The sequence below is a fragment of the Muntiacus reevesi genome, chromosome 11, assembly GCF_963930625.1.
Source record: "Muntiacus reevesi chromosome 11, mMunRee1.1, whole genome shotgun sequence".
NCBI lineage: Eukaryota > Metazoa > Chordata > Mammalia > Artiodactyla > Cervidae > Muntiacus > Muntiacus reevesi.
Genome location: NC_089259.1, coordinates 24077947 through 24098760, shown reverse-complemented (window position 1 = coordinate 24098760; position 20814 = coordinate 24077947). Strand labels below are relative to the sequence as shown.

Genomic DNA, 20814 nt, shown 5'->3' with positions numbered 1-20814 from the left:
GCACCCGGCGAATTTTCTAGACTTTTTTCATGGCTGACTTGGGATACACTTTGTGTTGTCAGAGTGTGTTGACCTCTCTTGTTGATGCATACTGATTGTGACAATCACTCTCCTTCCCCTGCAGGCCATGGAGGCACAGATACAGAACTTTGGACAAACGCCATCTCAGTTGCTTATTGAGCCACATCCGCCTCGGAGCTCTGCCATGCACCTGGTAAGACGTGGCAGCTTGCGGAACATTTCTGTCTTTCTTTGTACCTGAGTAGAGTTCAAATAAAATAGTGATTTTTTTTTTTTAGCAGCGTTTTAAAGCTTCTCGATGTATTGGCTTAACTCTTCAGCCTCAGGATATACTGATTACCTAGAAAGAAACAGAAAAAGGAGTCTATTTCTTACCTTTAAGTTTGGCTTCAGTTAGCCCAATTTTGGATTCACAAAAATAGCCGCCCTCTCTATTAGGAGTTGGCTCATATATATAAACTCCTTCATACACATACAGGCTTATAGACATACACAGACACCAAAATTAGGTTACACTTATAAATTAGAATGAAAAATATAATAGAAACACAATCTAAAGGTAGCAGGTTTGATCTTTGGGGGCAAAGTGTGGTAGGGGAAGTAGTTCATTTTACAAAAAGGAAAGATATATAGAGATAATATACAACCTCTGCATGGCAGCAGTCAAGAAAATAGATTAAAAATAAGGACCTCAGAGCCAGATTTGGGTCAAGCACCATGTCTCCCATGAACTAATGAATGAATTGGGCAGGGTATTTAAGTTATTTGTTTACATTTCAGCATGTGTAGCCTGAGGGTAACAAATCGCACCAGCCCTGAAAATGTAATGACGCAGTACTGTATGTAGCACTTAGACTACACACCCTGGCATACAGGTACTCAATAAATGTTAGCTGGCGCAATATTCTCAGTCTGCGAGGGAAGAAGTAATATTCTTTTCATTTCAATCTGCATCTTTTAAGATCCATTTTCATAAGAATATGGCCTCTTTTCAGTTTTTAGCAGTTAACATTTCCCTGTTTATTTAATTTGAAGGTAAAAATTTTTCTAAGAAATTATTTTAGAACTTACTTTGTCACTGTGATTTTCCAGTAAGTTTTTACTGAGAAAAAAAATGCTTGACAGCAAAAATATATTTGCAGAATGAATTACAGTTCATCAATTTTTCTAGATAATTGTCAAGGGACCAGATATCCTCATACTGGAGTAAAGTGCCCTGGAACACAGTCCATACTATATGTGTAAACAAATGTACAAGTTGTTACTGTGTGATAGAAGTATTGTTCGTACCTTTCATTTATCCTGTCAACTACTTTACACATTTGAATCGAGCCCCTTCTGTGTGCCTATACGTCCTATACACCTTCGAAGGGTTGATAGTCCATCACCTACTGAAACGTAAATAAATGTGGATCTTTGAAAACATTTCTTTTCCTCTACAATAACTCAGCTGAACAGTTTCACTGTTTAGTCACTAATGAATTCTGCTGCTTGAGGTGGGTCCTCACGTGCAGCCAAGCAGAGAGGCTTTCGCCACGCGTGCTGTCCCCATCCCACACCCAGGCGCAGCGTAGACGTGGAGCCTGCAGACCTGAGAGGAAGCATTTTTACCAAACTGTCCAAGAGAGCCTCTCTCACACTTTGTTTTATGAAATGCTTTGGCAGAAGAGTTTTATCCCTGTGTTGGTTTTCTCTGTTTAATAATAATAGTAGTAAAAAATATTTATCCTGGAGAAATGCCCAGTCAGAACTCATTACTTTCCTAGGGGAAATTGTTAGAGGCTAAATTGGCATGGAACTGTTTATAAAGAAAATCAGCTTTTTAAGTTTATGTAGCAGAGAATTCACACACACACATACACACACACACGTCTATATAAAATAGTGAACAATTAGAAAACATTCATGAAAGCTAAATAGTGGTTATTTCCAACATTCTTATCTGTCTTTTATGTAATAATGTGTATAGTATTTTGCAACCCACTCCAGTATTCTTGCCTAGGAAATTCCATGGACAGAGGAGCCTTACAGACTACATTCCATGGGTTGGCAAAGAGTCAGATATACCTTAGCGACTAAACCACCACCACCATACTATTTACTGGTAGTACTGGTAGTATCTACTTTCTATCAAGTCATATACTAGATGTTTGAGAAACAAAGATTAAAAAAGCAAAGAGAGTGTTGTCTCTCAGGAAGCTCACCATCGAGCAGGGGAAGGAGCCTAAACCACGGTCATCAGAGACACAGCAGAAGCGTGCACACGGAGCACAGACAAGGGAGGCTTTGATATTTTAATTATTGAGATTGTAGCCATGCCCCCAGATCAGCCAGGTAAAAAATGAAAGAATCGGTTCACTTCGTATTTCACATACACAGTGTTGGTAACTGGCTTGACTGATGTTTCCACCACAGTGATGTAACTGCACTGAAAAATTACACTGCATCATGTGGACATATCGCTAAGCTAACTTCTTAAATCATCTGGAAATGTGTTAGTCACTCAGTCGTGTCCGACTCTGCAACCCCATGAACTGTAGCCCACCAGGCTCCTCTGTCCATGGGATTCTCCAGGCAGGAATACTGGAGTGGGCTGCCATGTCCTTCTCCAGGGGATCTTCCCAACCCAGGGATCAAACCTGGGTCTCCTGCACTGCAGGCAGAGTCTTTCCATCCGAGCCACCAGGGAAGCCCTCTCCCATCGTCTGGCAGCACCCAAATTGCAGCCGGTTATTGATCATTGGGGGTCCTCTCAGCAACTGTGCGGAGTGCCCGCTCATTTGGCTGTGCCCTCCGCACAGACAGGAGTGCCAGCCGCTCTGCGGCCTGCTTGTGCTCGCGCTAGCCTGTTTACTCTCCCTCTCCCCCGCGCTCTCACTAACTGTGTTATTCCTTTTGTTTCCCTTGCTCTCCTCCCTTTCTATTCAACAGTGTTTCCTTCCACAGAGTCCACTCATGTTCAAAGATCAGATGCAGCAGGATGTGATCATGGTGCTGAAGTTCCCGTCAAACTCCCCCGTGACGCACGTGGCGGCCAACACGCTGCCCCACCTGACCGTCCCCGCGGTGGTGACGGTGACCTGCAGCAGGCTGTTCGCGGTGAACCGGTGGCACAACACAGTAGGTGCGTGGCCGGAGGGGTCGCTTCCCGGCGGGGCCTTAAAGCTGGGGTCCAGGTGGGTGCGGGGGGCTCGCGCGTGTGCCCCGTGAGCCCCAGGAAGAGCAGAGTAAGTGACTGCCAGACCTCACTCATGAACTCGGCTGTCTTCACTGCTGCCGTGCTTTAGTGCCACACGCAATGCTCGTTGTTGTTTGGTCACTCAGTCACGTCCAACTCTTGTGACCCCATAGATAGTAATCCACCAGGCTCCTCTGTCCATGGAACTTCCCAGGCAAGAACAGTGAAATGGTTGCCATGTCCTCCTCCAGGGGATCTTCCCGACCCAGGGATCGAACCCTTGTATCTGCACTGACAGGCAGATTCTTTCCCACTGAGCCACAGAGAAGCTCACAGAGCACTTGGCTAATGGTTCAGTATCTAACAAGTATTTGATCAATTGAAGCAGTTCTACTAATAATTCAGGTCTTCCCACCCTGCTCCTGCGAGGAAAAAAAAAAAAGACAAATTGTATCCCATACTAAACAAAAACAACTTTGAATCTAGGTGATTTCAAATCCTTTTTCTCCCGCTTGATTAACCCATTTAGGAAATATCTGAATGACCACTTTGTGTCAAGTGGTCCTGGGCACTGGGAGTGCAGCAGTGGACAAGGCAAGTAGCATCCCTCTCTTTGTGGAGCTTTGAGTCCGAGAGAAGACAGAATCTAAATTGTTGAGTTATTTCATGTGTGTTTTCTCCACACTCATTCCTGAAGGTTCCAGCTAGTACATCTTGAAGTGATATAATTCTGTCATGAAAATTCGACAAATTGATACTTATCCAGCCAGGACAGCAGTGGATGTGACTAAATGATTTAGTTGGCCCAGTTCATTACTTATGATCTCCCTAGAAGCCTCAAGATCCCCACTGTCTCTAAGTCTGAATGGCTGAGCCACACCAAGTTCACCTGAATCTTAATTCTACTGACTTCTGCATCACTCTGGAAAACCAGATTACCTTTAGCTTTATCTCCTAAGAATTTCTGAATACCTGTTTTATGGTTATTGGTAATACTTTCAACATGAAGTAGAATGACTTCCATTCACTCAGAAATACGAAGAAGACGTCTCTTAAAAATATCTGGGGTTGGCTAAAAAGTTTGTTCAGGTTTTTCCATAATACTTTACAGAAAAACCTGAATGAACTTTCAGACCAACCCAAATATGACTTTATTATTCACAGGAGTCTTAGCCTCTAGAAATATTTTGCTCTGAGAGAAAGCTATGAAGATTTGGTTTTTATTTTCTTTAGAGTTGTTCTAAAGTTTATATGTTACCCCATGTAAGAAATTATGACAAAAGAACTCAATCAAGCTCTATCTATTAATCCGCTGAAAGTAGCTTTTAGTTAAGATTTTAGGTGTGGCTCAACTGTATACCTTCAGCTGGCTTGTCATCTTGTGAAAGAAACTGGAAGGGATGGGAGTCCTGTCTTCCTCTCTGCCTTGACCCAGGTCGGCCCATGCCCACACCCATTCCTACATGTAGACATAACCTTTTCTTAGATTTCAGCTCTCTGATGGATTCCAGAAATGTTATAGTCTTCTGTTTTATCCAGCTTTTTCTGTTGTTAGGATAACAACACTCTTCCTCGCTTTCTCCATCTTAAGTGGAAACCAACTTAAAATTGTTGTAATTTTTTTTTAAGATTTGTCTTCAAAAACATGTAGTGTGACTGAATGATTCTTACAGTAATTTACCAAATAATTTTAATGAAAATATATATATTGTATAATTGTTATAAAACACTGCTTACTAGGAAATTCCTCCGTTCTGAGAACTTTATGGTCATTTTCTCTTTTAATTAATCTTTAGGCCTCAGAGGAGCTCCAGGTTACTCCTTGGACCAAGCCCATCATCTTCCTATTGAAATGGATCCACTAATTGGTATGTTAACAACAAAAAATGCATTTTCATAAATGCAGCCTATCCACAGATTCCTATGTGGTTATTTATCACAAATGACAGTTGAATGATACTTTTTCTGTCACAACTTAATGTACAAATAATGTCAAATTGCCATCAAGGAGCTGTGCAAATCATAATATGTCATCTAAGAATTTTTTGATATTAAAATAATGATTTGTGGTATTTTCTTGGTATTTCCAGAGGTCATTTAGGTTGGTTCTAAACAAGGCATATAATCCAAACTGTGCTTTCTTTCAGCCACAACTCTTCTTTAACAACTTTATATTATTTCAAATATATAAGGACTCAAAGCTATTATTAAGAAAGCTGATACTAAAGAATAACTTTTCTGGAAATCTTCATTCAGTAGAGCTTAGTATTTTTTTTTTTAATTTAAGATTTCATATGAATTGCAAACTTAGGAGCTATAACTATTTGTAGCAGTATTCAAAGTATTTTTAAATAATCACATACACATGTATTAGCTGTGTGATGCAGAACAAGTGCCTTAATCTTTCTGGGCCTCAGTTTCATATCTGTAAGATGGTTCCTAATAATGTTTGTTCTCCCTATCCTCATGGGATCATATGAGAGCTAAATAAAGAAAAAAATCAAATGTGGTATGAAAAATTATAAAGCCATAAACAACTTATGGTATTTTTTCTTTAGATTAATTCAGCCTTCATCTTTGAACCCAGAAATAAGATGCAAGGCAGCCATTTAGGCTAGTTACCTATACTCCTACACAGAATAGCACTTATATTTCTCTCGGAGAGTATATGCTTAGGACAAGGAATATTTTTCAAGTGGAGTCTAGGTTCTAGCTGTTTCTCTGCTAAAAAAATAGCAACAGTTTCACGTACAGCTAGAGTATAACCGTGGAAGATTAATAGCTGTATGCTAATCAATCAGGCACCAACTACATAATTTTCAAGTGACTCAGACCTTTGATTTTCTTTTCCTTTGCTGTTTTTTTAAACTTTTTTTTTTTTTACTTTTTACCTCCTCTAGTAATTATTATTATAGTGTCAGTCGATGTCCACAAATAGTAGCACTTAGATTTAGTTGGTGTTAGGAAGTGATGGTGATCTTCTACATCTGCATATTCTGTTTAAGAATTCAGCCCAGGGATTTGGCCTGAAAGGACGGTGTGGAGTAAGGGACAGGCTGGCATGCAGACAGGCACTGGGGAAATCACAGGGCATCTCTGAGTTCCTGACTTTATTCACATTCAGTCCCAGTGCTGCCCATGACTCTCTGCCTGTCTCTTTCTTCCCCAGCGCCTCTCCCATCTTTCTCATTCCCCTCCTCCTCTGCCAGCCCATTCTGGAAAGGCTTCTGTTTGTTGACAATCCAGGTCTTTAAAGCTGCTGACCTAAAGCTCCCTGAGGGGCCACCTACATAACAACACTCCTCGCACAAATCCCTACTTTCTTCTTTTCCCATGAATCATAAAGGCCATCAGAAAATGACAGATGGGGGCAAATATGAAAACATTTTTTCTTTATGTAACATATTTCATACAATATTTATTTCTTATTATTATTGAACTTGTTGGACAATAATGAACTTGTGCAGGGTGAATATCTATTGAATTAAGTGCATATAAATATTTTTATTATGTTGTAAATTCCCATCTTGAATTCCTAATATCAGTGGAAGAATTACTTAAATTTCCAACAATTTTTTTAATATATAATATGGTTCATAAATAATCATTGCTACTAAAGAGTTTATATTCCTCATGGGGAAATGCTAAAATCTTAATCATATAGCATTAGAACCCATTTCTAGATAAATGAAGCATAAAAGTATTCCTTCTGTAAGTGCTTGGTGAAGCTCTTTGTAGAATCTCTCTTTAAATTCCTGTATCTGTTTTATGTTTAGCCAATAACTCTGGTGTGAATAAACGACAGATCACAGACCTCGTTGACCAGAGCATACAAATCAATGCACATTGTTTTGTGGTCACGGCAGATAATCGCTATATTCTTATCTGTGGATTCTGGGATAAGAGCTTCAGAGTTTATTCTACAGAAACAGGTAAACTGAACTATGAAATACCTTATCCTCATCAGAATGCCTGTTGTTTCACCTCAAGTTTCATATGAAGTCATACTTCTTAATGTAGGCATCTTCATCTTAATGCCAAGATTCCAATTAAATGTCCACATTGTAAGTAATTGACTGCTTCTAATTTCATCCATTCTGAACTTTAGCGTGAGTTGAGCCCCGAGTTCATGGGACAAAAGGGACTACTGTCCCCCTCCCCCAAATCAAACCCAGTAAAAGGCCTTAAAGCTCCCCTTAGTCCGGCCTAGCCCAAGGGGGAAAAATCGTGATTGTGTTATCTTATAAGTTCTTTCCTTAAAAAAAACGCCAAAGTGACGTTCTTGTATCATTTTTTCAGAAGAGATTCCAGAACCTAAATCTGTAGCTAGATTTGAATTACCTTCTAAGTTTACAGGTCTATAGAGTCACTTTCCACAAATCTAGTAAAATGAAGTTAAGCTTACTACCGTTTAAAGAAAGACAGCCGTTGGATTCGACATGCCGTTTCTGTGTTGCAGGGAAGCTAACTCAGATCGTGTTTGGCCACTGGGACGTGGTGACGTGCTTGGCCAGGTCCGAGTCGTACATCGGCGGGGACTGCTACATCGTGTCTGGGTCTCGCGACGCCACCCTGCTGCTCTGGTACTGGAGCGGCCGACACCACATCATAGGGGACAACCCGAACAGCAGTGAGTATCGGTCCGGAACCGTCCCGTCAGACTGGAAATTCCTTTAATTTCCCTAATAACTTTTGCTGGGGTTGTAAGGATTTTAAAATACGAAAGCTTAAAAAGCTTTGGAATATAGCTGTATTCTTTACTGGAATATAGCTGTATTCAGAGTGTAAAAAGAGAGCAGCCACTGTAACCTTCAGCCTGAGGACACTCCCAGGTCCCCTCACAGCGACCCTCTGCCCAGCTGCCCTTCCCCGGCCTCCAGATGTCCCCGTCCTTTCGGAATTTCCGTCCATGTCACCTGGTCCTCTCAACTTCCTGTGATTTCTCTCAACTGAATGTATTCTCTCCCCTCTCTGAAATTCCATACACTTTATTCGTGCCTCCTGAGGACACCTACTGCTTTCTACGAGGGGTATAGTAAGTATCTCTATTTACTTGACGATGATTGAGCACCCCCTCTGGTTAGGCATGGAGGGGAGCCAAAGCTGAATAAGATGATTTCTTTGTTTAGGGTGATTCCTGACTGTTTTTTATTCAACAGTGCTCCCAGAAATATTCCATAGGGAAAAAAAAAAAAAAAAAGAGGTACTGCAGAGTAAAATAAATTTTAGAAAACACAGCTTGCATACTCTCATTCTCTATGTAAGCTCTGAAAGACTCACACAAATGCGTCTGTTGATGTTTGCATAAACCAGAGTTTCTCAAGGCTTCCCAGCTGGTGCAGTGGGAAAGAATCCAACGCAGGAGACACAGGTTCGATCCCTGAGTTGGGAAGATTCCGCTGGAGAAGGAAATAGCAACCTCACTCCAGTATTCTTGCCTGGAGAATCCCATGGACAGAGGAGTCTGGTGGACCACAGTCCATGGGGTTGCGAAGAGTCTCACACGACTGAGCACACACACGCACACGTGCTTTCTCAAACATGTTTTCCGAGGAACCTTTTGCTCATGAAAGTGCAGTTGCTATTCCTGCGAACTGTTGTTTGCAGGAAGCTCTGACGCGCACCATGAGACCCTCTCTTTGCATCTGAAGGTTCTAATTCCTGGCATAGTTGCACACATTATAGGTTTTCAATAAATACTGTTAAATGACTGAGGAACTAGATAACAGATTTCCTGGAAATAATTACTGTTTTTAACTACCAAGCTTGTATCTCCTGTAAAATAGAGAATGATTTCTGTAAACTGTTAATAATGGCAAGTACCTAAACTAGCGTTATTCCAATTATAATTCATACATTGGTCACAATTTTAGCAGTACTCTGAAAACATGAGTTTGGGACTATTTATGATGAAACAGAGCTAAGAATTTCCCAAGAATACTATGTACCTCCCCTGAAATACTGTAGAGAAAAAGAAATGTACAGGAGACCAAGGTATAACTGTGAGAGAGCGGGGCATGGAAATGTTCATATGTATATGAAGGTAGTGAGAGAATGAAAGACCAGGTGATTTAGATGACCCGGTGATTTATTCTTGTCGCCCATAGCTACAGGTGAAGAAAAGTAGATGAAAAAACTAAAAGTGTATTATGAAGTTGTGTCTCTGAGTGTAGATACTGAATAAGAGAAAGTACGTGTAATTATACATTTTAGCCTCTGCTCCAAGTTGTGAGCTATTGGTTTGAGGAAAACAATTGCTTGATTTCCAACCAGCACAACTAATCAGCCACCAATTCTACAGTGTACAGAACATCATACGCTAACTGCTAATAAGTTTACTTTTTTTAAAACTGTATCCCTAAAAAAAAAAAGAGCTTTGTTTTTAACAGGATTCTTGTGTGTGTGTGTGTGTGTGTAAAATATATTTGATCTACTTTATTATTATACTTTATTATTCTTAATCATGGTACATTATCACATATATTCTGTCTAAATGTATTTTTACATATTTCCAAACTTCCTTTTTTGAGACTAGTGTAGCATTCATTACAAGAGAAGTTGAATTGAGCACCAGAGCTGTGTGGTATCTTCCATCTATTATTGACACAAATTAGAAGTTATTAGATATAAAAAAGTTTATAAAGGAGCAGAATAGTGTTTTAAATCCAACTAATTAACATCTTCAAAATGAAGCTCAGAAATGATGAAAATTATGTTTCCAAAAACAATTCATTTCTTAAAAACTACCATCTGGTAGTAGAGAAGATAATATAATTCCTGCTATGAGATAAAAATGTTAAATTATAGTAATTATCTGTTAACTACTTTATTTTCTAATTATCTTCTAAATGAAATGATGGTTGACAATTGATTGTATCTTTGCTCCATCACTTAGCAAGAAGAGTGAAATGTAGTATTATTTAGAGTATTCAAAGTTCATATGGTAGGAGCTATGTAATAGGAATGTTTATGTTAATTCTTAAGAACAAAACTGTGACTGATAGATTTGTTAAAATGTAGCATTTTATTTAAGCTTTAAATAAAGACAGGATTATCCCTAAGAAATCATTGCATAATATTACCCATACAGTATTGTCTCCATTTGTGGGGATATATATTTTTTGATTAAAAACTGTCATCATCATTATAAATCTAAAGGACTTTCATAAAACCCACCCTGCCAAGACTTTCCTTGACATTTAATGTGAGCATATATCGCATGGTTCCATTGTATTTGTTATCCTTAACATAAAAGGGAAGAAATGCTCTTCTAGATTAAACAGGATGAATTGCTAAAGTATTGGCCAAGCAGCAAGCATGTACTGAACACGTGCTGTGTCCTGGTGCTGTCTTAGCAGCTGGGAGGGCTGGGCAGTAAAAGTCTCTGACTTTCTGGGGTTCACCCAGAAGTCTATATTATAATCTATATAGACTGTAAGAGTCACAAAACTGCTTCTCCTGCTTGGAATTATCAAGTGTACTGAGTACTGCATGGATCATGAATTGCTATCAGATAATATTTAGTTTCCTAAGTATTCGTATCTACAAAATGTTTAATGTTATATCTTGGGCACAAATAGATGATTTATATAAAAACTGATTTAAGCTTTTTGCCACATGGATAGTAAAAAATCATGATAGTAAAAAATAATAGTCATTTTTAGTAGTTGATTGACTTGACTGATTTGTGACTGACTTAACCTGTTAGAAAAGGCAGCCTCACAGCTCATGTAGCCATGCCCAGAGAGACCGTATGTGTTGGTCAGTTCACCTTTTGCAGAGGCAGTCAAAGCACACACTGAATTGACTGTCACATCAGGGATCAGCCATGGGTATTTGCCATCAGAAAACTCACAATATGAAAGGAAAAGCTTTTTTTTTTTTCCAGTTTCAATTTAATCTATTCTAGCTACCAATTCACAGGTCAGAGAATCAGGCTATATGTGCTTTCTATCTCATAATGCATTGCTACACAAGACCAAAAAGCTAGTTACGTCTAAATTCATATTAAAGTGTGTGACACAATGCCCTTAGGTTTCAAGGGTTGTATATATTAACCTAGACTTGAAGAGGGAAGTTCTGGCATGAAATGTAATATCCCAGTAGCTGTTAGAATTCAGGACTTGGTCTTGCTGTGGACATTAAATTCGCTTTGTATGACAGAGGCTGAATCATATCTATCCAGCACAACACCATGATGTGATAGATTTGTTTCCTCACCTTTCCACATCACTAAAACTTCCTTAAGATAAACTCAAGCACTTTAATAGATGTATGCTTCTTTTACATTGTCATTATTATTTTTTGATGCATAGCTCTATTGGTGTCACAGAGGGAAAAAAAATAGTGTCTCTGCATTTTTTTAGGTAAGTTTGAAAGAGTTAATGGCTTCATTTTGTCAAATACATATATTGTTATGACTAACTTGGGCATCTCATAAATAAATCTTTTTCTAATTGTCTTTACAGTTTTAATGAATTTGCCACAAAGACAATGAAAATGTGTAAGCAGATGATTACAGAGTTTCAGACCATAAAAGAAACACGCAAAGGCTACCTGGCCTAGGTTCCAGTTGAATTAATTATACTAGTTTCATTAATATATTGCAGGCTAATATTCACTGCTACTCTTTCAAACTTGCGACTCCAAACATAGACAATTTTCCTGTAGATGTAAATAGGTGCCTGACGAGATAACAGAATTGCAGAGATGTGAAGGACACACGCTTTGTTCTGAAGCAGACTCTTACACAAATTGTGAAACTAATTTGGAAGTGATAAAAATTAATTTGCGCACTTTAATTGGAAGCAGGCGACCGCCTGAAAGGAAGGAGAGCAGAGCAGGCAATCTGTGCTCAAAGCTGATTGAATTTTTTGTCAGGCAGGTATCTTGGACTTGGCCGCTTATCCTCCTGAGCCCTTCTCTACGATATATTACAGCCCATCTCTGACTGGTGTTCTTTAAAAGGATCAATGCTATTCCTGTTGAATCCCTGGAGCCCCAAATTTCATTGATCTTGGGACTTGACATTTCTCATTACGTGCTGTAGCTTCCAACGAGATAGTCACAAGAGAGGCAAGTCAACATTGTCTCTTCAGCAGACACTTAAAACACATCAGGGCCTCGGCTCCAAATCCAGTCTGCTTGTAAAGTGTGTGGTTTTAATGTCTATACCAGATACAAGGTGCTGGATAGAGAGATGGTTGACATTTTTTTTTTTTTAAATCATAGCAACAGGAAACTTTGAAAGTGAATTTACTGTTCATCTTTGCAAATCAAATCTACGAATACACTTTGAGTCATATGTATAAAAGGTTGTTATTGTGCTTTTGCAATTTCACTTTTGAAAAAGAAGCCTTTAGCTCATGTTTGAGCATTATGCAAAACAAACTATGAAATGAGAAGCCCATTGAAAAGGAAACTCCAGCTGTGCACACATCTTTTCCCTGGGCTCCCATTGTGTAAGCCTCAGCTCTGGACACTGACACTCCTGCCAGCTCCAAACTGTCACTAAACATCTGCCAAATCACATCCCTTGCTTTGTCTGCATCCAGCCTTCTTTTCAAATGACTATCTTGGTGCCCAGTTCCACAGCCACCACTAACCAGTGGTGCTATAGTGGATGAAGAAAGCTTGGACAAAGAATAACCTGATGATTTCATATGTATATCTGTTATATATCTAATATATATGTATTAAAGCATGGAATCTTAACTAGGGTTTAGTAAGTGTTAAACCTCTTCTCATTAACTTTAAGAGGAGGTGTAGTTTTACATGTGTAATAATTCTTACCTTGTAGGGCTTTCTGGGCGCCAAAAGACAATGGCCATAATGTAGCGCCCCTGGTATAGAGCCCATTCAGCAAGAGACCTCCCCCCGTCCCCTCAGCCCAACATTAGGAGACTTTATATGGCTCTTGACTAAGAAGGGGACTGCTTGCCACTCAGCTTCTGCTTTTCCTTCCCCCTTTAAAGAACTGAGGCTACAAGAGTCTTTGTCTTGAGCTAGAAGCAATCTAAGAAACTGAAGTGACTAATGTGCTCTCATGATCCAGGTGTCTCGGATCTATACCAGTGGAATCTCTGGGCGCCATGCAGAATCGCACCTCCTTGGGAAAGACAGGCGGATGATACTGTTGATTATTTAGGGAAGAGGATGGTAGCACAGTTGTGTACTGTGACCTAGATCCTAGTCCTGAAGGCTCAGGACTCAAAGGACAGACAGCTGCCCTGAAATAGCAATGCTCAGGGGAAAATGTGGTCAGTGCCCTCTCTGAAGAAGAAAAAGAATAACTTAGACTTAATGACTAGATAGGTTTATATCTATCGTCTTTTTTTCAAGTACTCCATGAGTGCATGATAAAATGAAACCACATCATGGGTCTTTCTCCAACACATGGGATGTTTTTATGTGGGTTACCTTGTGACCTGTGGAAAATGCAGGCCCAGGTGTTTCTAGTACTTGGGCCACAAATGTCTGCAGCAAGCCCTCAGGTGGCCGAGGACACGGTATCTCAAGAAGGGACTCCTCACGACTAAGATCTTCTAAGCTACCTCAGCAAATGATGTCTAGCATCATTTTTTTTTTTTTCAAAATAAATCTTGAAATCAGAGAGCACTGATGAAAATACCACACCCTTTGAAATCTCTTATTCTGGAAACCCAGGTCAAAAATCCATCATTTTTATATAAGTATAAACATGACTGAAAATACTTTCTGCAGTGATTCTGCAATGACCCCACAAAGGCCAGGGATAAAATCTGAATGTCATATATCATGAGGAGGTTCATTTTCTGACTCCAGCAGAACCACACTGAGGATCATAGAAAATCTCTGCTGTTTTTGTTTAGCTCTAATTTAGAAGAACCCAAGTTTCTCCTGCATATTAGTAGTCCCATAAATGAGGTTTAAAATAATAAGAACCATGAGTAATCTTTACTTTGATCACTTCTCTGAAAGCCACAGCCTATCACGCTGAAAGGCTCTCTTGTCAGTTCTATGTGGATAGCAGCATCGGATACCTTTGTACTTTTTTCATCATCCATTTAAAAAATATTGAAATGACTTGTGATAAAAATGAGATGGAATCTGTTTATTGTAAGCCTGGTATATTTGCTCTTTCCAAATACTTGCCTATGAGGAATCTCAAAATCGGACTTTTTTTTTTTCATTCATAGTAATTCCATCACACAGAGAGCTCTTCTCCTGAGAAAGTGACTCTGGAAGGAGGGCAGTGGTGCTCTGGTCCTCAGAGGAGAGGTCTCACCTGCACCTCCCTCTGCGCTGTGCCCTTTGACCCTCAGCTACATCCATCAATTGTGATGTGACACTGACAGAATATTTCTAGGATTGTGAATGATTGTCCGGGTGGGTGACATCTGTCCCTGGCAGTGAAATGAAATATAGGGAATATGTTTACCCCCCGACTCCCGCTGCCGCTGCAGATTCCCTAACTGAAAACCCTGGAATAACATGTTATTTACTCTTCTGTAGTTGAAAGCAGGAAACCATGCTTCTCAGGGGCCCTACAAAATCTTCTAATAGTTAAGTTTTGCAGTTTACTCAAATGACTTGGGGAAATTGTAATGAAAAATAAAGCACTTTAAAACTTTTAAATCAGAGGTAAGCCTTGGAAAAACTTACTTCCTCAGAAAATGTATTACATACTTAAGGAATATGTTTACTATTTTTATGCATTTTTTAAATTTCTGCAATAGAACTAGATTGCTTTTTACTTTTTCTGTGGCATATAGGGGAGAGGTTTATAAAACTATATAAATTTTATTAAATATATAATTGCAAGATGTTTAATTCATCAGTCTCGCCAAGATAAAATAATCACTTAGAAAAATTAAGGATAATATTACACATAAAATCTTGTCAGTAATTAATCCTCATTTTGCCAGGGAACTTAGGGCATCTTTGAAGCATAAATTTAGAGTCAAATGACAGACTAACATGGGCTTTTAGCTTCCCCTCCCACTCACCATCTAGGTAAGAAATGTCTCAAACACAAAATGGAAGCTGATGGATGTGAGGAAACAGAAAACAGTGCGCTGTTCCTGGGGAGACAGAAGACAGTGGGTCTGAAGGAGGAGATATTGGCAGAGGGAAAGAGTATTGAGTACCTTGCTGGGTAGGGCGCTTTCATTATGCACTTTCTACACAGAATTTTCCATGCATGACCTGTTGAAGCCTTCCCTCCTGCCACATGGGGCAGGGAATCAGAGCACTGCCCAGGGCTGGATCATTGCCAGGAGAGGGGCTGACCCAGGAGGCGGGCACAAGCTCCAGCCCTTGGGCATTCACTTCCTCCACCGCCTTCTTCACAGCGAGGGGAGCACAGCCCAGGAAGCATAGGACGTCTCTCTGAGAGACGAGATGGAGGAGGGTGTTCAGCCTGATCCAGAAAAAAGTACAAATTCACAGAGAAAAACAGGCCAGCATGCAGGATCTCAGGCAGCATAAAGGAAAGATCACAGACTCAACAACCAGATGAAGCAGAGTGAACAGAAAAGAAAAATACAGAACTTTCTTAAAAGTCTTAATATTTTCTAAAGTATGAGAAAGGGGACATTAAAGCCACTGGTTATGTTCTGTATTTTTAAGCTGGGGGTGAGTACAAGGTAATTCATTTTATTCTCTTATAGATATATATATATATATATGCTATAAATATTTAATATATAATTAATGTTTTTAATATAAAACCAAATGAAAATACACATAGTTGTGTGGAAGCTGCCAACTTGAATTTTTTAATTATCAATTAAAAATACTCTACAATAATATTCCTCAAACTTAACTAATACACTGACCCCTTTTAAAAAGTACAAAATTATTAGTAACCCCCCAAAAATCTCTGGCTCTAAGGAATGTGTTCTTGAACCCTTTGAATCTAGTTTGAGAAACATTGACTTAATTAGCTCATCTTACTCTTTAAGTGCATTTCAACTTTTAATTGCTGCAGCATAGATTTTTGATGGTGGAGAGAGATTTCATCTTTACAACTGGTTAAAAATGTAGAGTATCATCAAAGTGCAAATCTGAAATTTAAAATTTTTCATAGAACTTTTCAGTCTCAAGAAAATAGCCACAGATCCCAGGACACACAGACCATAATTGGATAAATACCAAGAATTCTGGAAGAGTTGCAGTCAAAAGGCCAAGTTACAACATGACTTCTCAAGCAGAAAAAGTAATGGTCAGTGATACTGACAACTTAACATGAAATAATGATTATTTTATATATGCACAAAGGCTTATTTATGTATAATACTTGTTCTTTGCTGAAATTATATTGTAGAATCAACTGAACAATACATCCAAGATGAATAACAAAATCATACAAGTCTGCTGGAACTGTTTAATAATTAAAGAGACAATATAAGGCATTAATAAGTGTGATGTTGTTAATGAAAAGTAGAAATAGTTGGATATTACTAGGCATTGATAAACATTTGTTGGATCTGACATGAATAGTCCAGACCCAAATGGTATTATTAATAAGCATTTCATGTGCCTCTTTCTGACCACCCTGCCTTCAGCAGAGTTTCACTTCAGAGTCTGTTGGTCATATCCTACCCTGTACCACTGACACTGGCTTTCTTTTCCCATGTACCAAAGCAGCCACTCCAAACTATATCCAGGATGGCAGCATACCCAATGCACCTTCCAAAATTCCTCTCTGAATTTCTGTTGTTTCCTCTTCCTCCACACTTTTGCAGCAAGACTATGGCAATCCCTCATTTCCATCTCAAAAGTGGCTTCTCCAAATGACTTTCCCAGCAAGACATCACTGGACAAGAAGCCCTCTCAACTTTCCTGGTCCTTCTCACAGTCTTACATGCATGCAGTTTATTCACCAGTATTCTGCTTTTCTCTCCATTCATTTGTGGATTTTTTTTTCTTTCTTTTTTCTTTTTTTTAATCCCATTTCACTCTGTGCACCCACGTTTGTTCTTCATACTTGTCATTGTTGAGTGCCTCCAGTGGTCAACCTGTGGAAGATGTGCCATGGTTGTTTGATGTGTTCTAAGCAATTCCAGGTTATAACTTATGTCTTTTTTATACTCCCAACTCCTAACTGGCGTAGAAGACCTGTCACTTAGAAGGCATGCACGCAGTACAGAGGGCAAAGCACTTGGCAGTCAGAATGCTGATGCAGATAATTCAGCTGCGCGTTCTTGGCTAGGATCGCACCAGTACAGTCAGACGGAGAATTAAGATGATCATCTGATCATCTCTGCTCCAAAAAATCAAAGCACCACAGCCTGTTTTGTTGAAGATCTTAAGGAACATTTTTAAAGGGTTGCAGAATTTACCTAGCTCTGGGTTCAGTTCCAACACTTGCTCCTATATGAACCTGTGTAAGTTGAACAACCTTTCAAAGCTTTGGAGTTCTATAAAATAGAAACAATAATTGTACCCTCTTCCTATGAATGCTGTCATAATTCAATGACATTACCCATGTAAATGTTTTGGCAAGTTTGATTTCTATTTCTTACAAGTAATTAGGAAGAAAAAAACAGTATTTCTCACCACTATCATGATGTTATAAGTATGTCATATTTGTTGACTTAGCCATCATCTAAGCATCCTGAGTCAAAGCTATGGTTTTTCCAGTAGTCATGTATGGATGTGAGAGCTGAGCCATAAAGAAGAATTAATGCTTTCAAACTCTGGTGCTGGAGAAGACTATTGAGAGTACCTTGGACTGCAAGGAGATCCAACCAGTCAATCCTAAAGGAAATCAGCCCTTAATATTCATTGGAAGGATTGATACTGAAGCTGAAGCTCCGATACTTTGGCCACAATGTGTAGAGCCAACTCATGGGAAGAGACACTATGCTGGGAAAGATTGAAGGCAGGAGAAGAAGGGGGCAACAAAGGATGAGATGGTTGGATGGCATCACTGACTCAATGGACATGAGTTTGAGCAAGCTCTGGGAGACAGTGAAGGACAGGGAAACCTGGCATGCTGTAGTCCATGGGATCACAAAGAGTTGGACACAACTGAGTGACTGAAAAACAACAACAAAAGCTTCCTGTGTAGTAGGCACAGTAGATTTCCCCATTTTGCAGATGAGGAAAAAGCAGAGAGGTTAAGTAACTGCCTCATAGTCACACAGCTATTAATAGTAAATGCCCTTACTAAACATTAATGATTGTTATTTTTAAGTGTTCGATTTAATGGTAGAGCCCTTCATTCCTGCTGTTGGTCTGTAGACACTCACTGCCGTTGTTCCCTTCCAGGTGACTATCCTGCTCCAAGAGCTGTCCTCACGGGCCATGACCACGAAGTTGTCTGCGTTTCTGTCTGTGCAGAACTTGGACTTGTTATCAGTGGTGCTAAAGGTCAGAAGACATTTCTTTCATTTTAGCACTTTAAAAACTGTACTGTTTTCACAAATTAACCATGATTTATGACTCATTTCCTTGAGGAGGCTCTCCATAGACAAATGCAATCCCTAGGTTCTTTGCAGCTGTTTAGTTTTATTAATATTTGCTAGTACTAATATAAGATAGATGTAAAATTTTATGAAGTACTTTGTGGTCACCAGCATTCTAGCCAGAACACTGGTAAATCAAACTGCAGCACACGCATCTGATGCAGTCATTACAAATCACATTCAGAAGCCAAGGGGGAGAGAGCCGTGATCAAGGGGATCACGGGGGCTCAGGTGGTTCACCACACATAGCCCTGGGTCCACCTCCCTCCGCTAGTCCTTACTTCTCAAGGTTGGGTAGGTGGGAGAGGAAATATGATGACTTAGTTCTTTTGGCTTTTTATGGAAGAAGTACTGCTTCGGGAGAAGTCAGGAAATTTCTATTCTAATTCTGGCTCAGATACCAATTCTCCATGGAAGGTTTTGGGGCAGGAAGGAACCTAATGCTTAAGAGAAACTGAAAGAAAACCAGAGGGGCTGAGTGTGGTGAGGATACCACGGAGCTAAGGAGACAGAAGGCTGAAGAGGCGGGAGACCCGAGACACAAGGATTTGCAATTTGTGTTTTGAGCATAGTAGGAAACCATTAAAGGTTTTTAGCAAGATGATGAGATGATCAGATTTTGTTTCTAGGACCTTATTCTCACTGCTTTATACATAAAGGATATGATGTCTGAACGTAGGGACACTTTGTTTTTGTATTTAAGAGTAAATAACCCAGGGGGGAATACAAAAGGTATTTTCAATAAGTCTCTTTTAATGTCTGTTTTAGTAATAATATGTATAATATCATTCTATTCTATAAAGCAAAAGAAAGAAAAGGAAAGGAAAATACAAGACACATAATACACATAGGGAAAAAACAGTAACTTTCTATATATGATGGTTGATATTACAAGTGATTGCTATTTTTCTAACTTCATATTTTCTGGAATGCACATCTATTACTTTAGTAATCAGGAAAAACATTTGGGTATAGCCTCATAATGTCACTTGTTTTGAAAAATATATATCTACTGAAATCAATTGATTGAAAAATAGGAATGAAATTCATACACAGTTTTATGGAGTATTTCTAAAGGATATGGGGGATAGGTAATATCAAACTATATTAACCAATTATTTTTATGACCTTGGCTAGTGAATATTTTATCTCAGTGCTGTTTCTGCCTGAGACGGGGGAGAGAAACAGTTGAAGCAAAATAAATCATTCCCCATACTACTTTTACGTTCTTGCCCGATTCTTCATTTATTTGAAACAATGTTCCTACAGTCTGAATTACTTGATTAATTTTCTCAATTTTGCCTTTTACATTTTATATATAGACTATAGAAAAGGTACACTGATAGTAATGTATTTTTATGTGGCACAGTGTTAAAATTTTGATGATACTAAAGAAATTTAGCAGTTGTTTTGATAATTCCCCCAAATGTTCTAAAGAAAAATTTTCTAAACACGTGTGAAGAGAACACTTCTGGGACATACAGTCTCTTTTATTCTCATGCAATGTATGGACTGTATCCTGTTTTAATGAATATTATCCCATGAAGGAAAAGAGCAAGCATTTACCTAGATGAAAAGTTTGGAAGACACATGTGTGTGTCACGTAGTAGTTGTCTGTTGATATCTAACATCAGTGCTTGGCTCTTGCCAGCATAGCTTTCTTTTCTGCCTCTTCCTACAAACCTGAGTGTATATTCAAGTACTGATTGCGGGTTTGTGAGAGTAATATGACTGGCCATTGCTGTCCCCTACTCTGCAGAGGGCCCTTGCCTCGTCCACACAATCACTGGAGATTTGCTCAGAGCCCTCGAAGGACCAGAAAACTGCTTGTTTCCACGCTTGATTTCTGTTTCCAGTGAAGGCCACTGTATCATCTACTATGAACGAGGGCGATTCAGCAATTTCAGCATCAATGGAAAACTTTTGGCTCAAATGGAGATCAACGATTCAACACGGGTAAATCTGCATGTTCGGTCTAACTAGGGACTGAGCCAAGAGGTTAAACATTGACTATTTTGCATTCAGTGACTTGTAGTAGAAATTCTCGGGTATCCAGGTAAAGGGGTACTGGTTTATAGAAACACGTAAATTCATATTGATGATGCTTTGAACAAAGCCAGAGTTCATTTAATCTCAAGTAGTTAACTCCATGAATTGAACTTT

At 39.2% G+C, this 20814-nt stretch overlaps 1 protein-coding gene across 7 annotated transcripts in view; it reads left to right on the top strand.

The window, feature by feature from the left end:
* Positions 1-20814, top strand: part of NBEA (neurobeachin) — a 652386-nt gene that overhangs the window by 626505 nt on the left and 5067 nt on the right. For 5 of the 7 annotated variants that reach the window (XM_065901711.1, XM_065901709.1, XM_065901706.1 and 2 more), the window contains 7 exons: positions 125-214; positions 2953-3145; positions 4996-5067; positions 6976-7131; positions 7659-7829; positions 18455-18556; positions 20411-20607. In XM_065901711.1, the coding sequence (XP_065757783.1) occupies positions 125-214; positions 2953-3145; positions 4996-5067; positions 6976-7131; positions 7659-7829; positions 18455-18556; positions 20411-20607 (981 nt within the window). The remainder of the gene's footprint in view (positions 1-124; positions 215-2952; positions 3146-4995; positions 5068-6975; positions 7132-7658; positions 7830-18454; positions 18557-20410; positions 20608-20814) is intronic. The other 2 variants (XM_065901708.1, XM_065901705.1) reach the window with 1 other exon arrangement.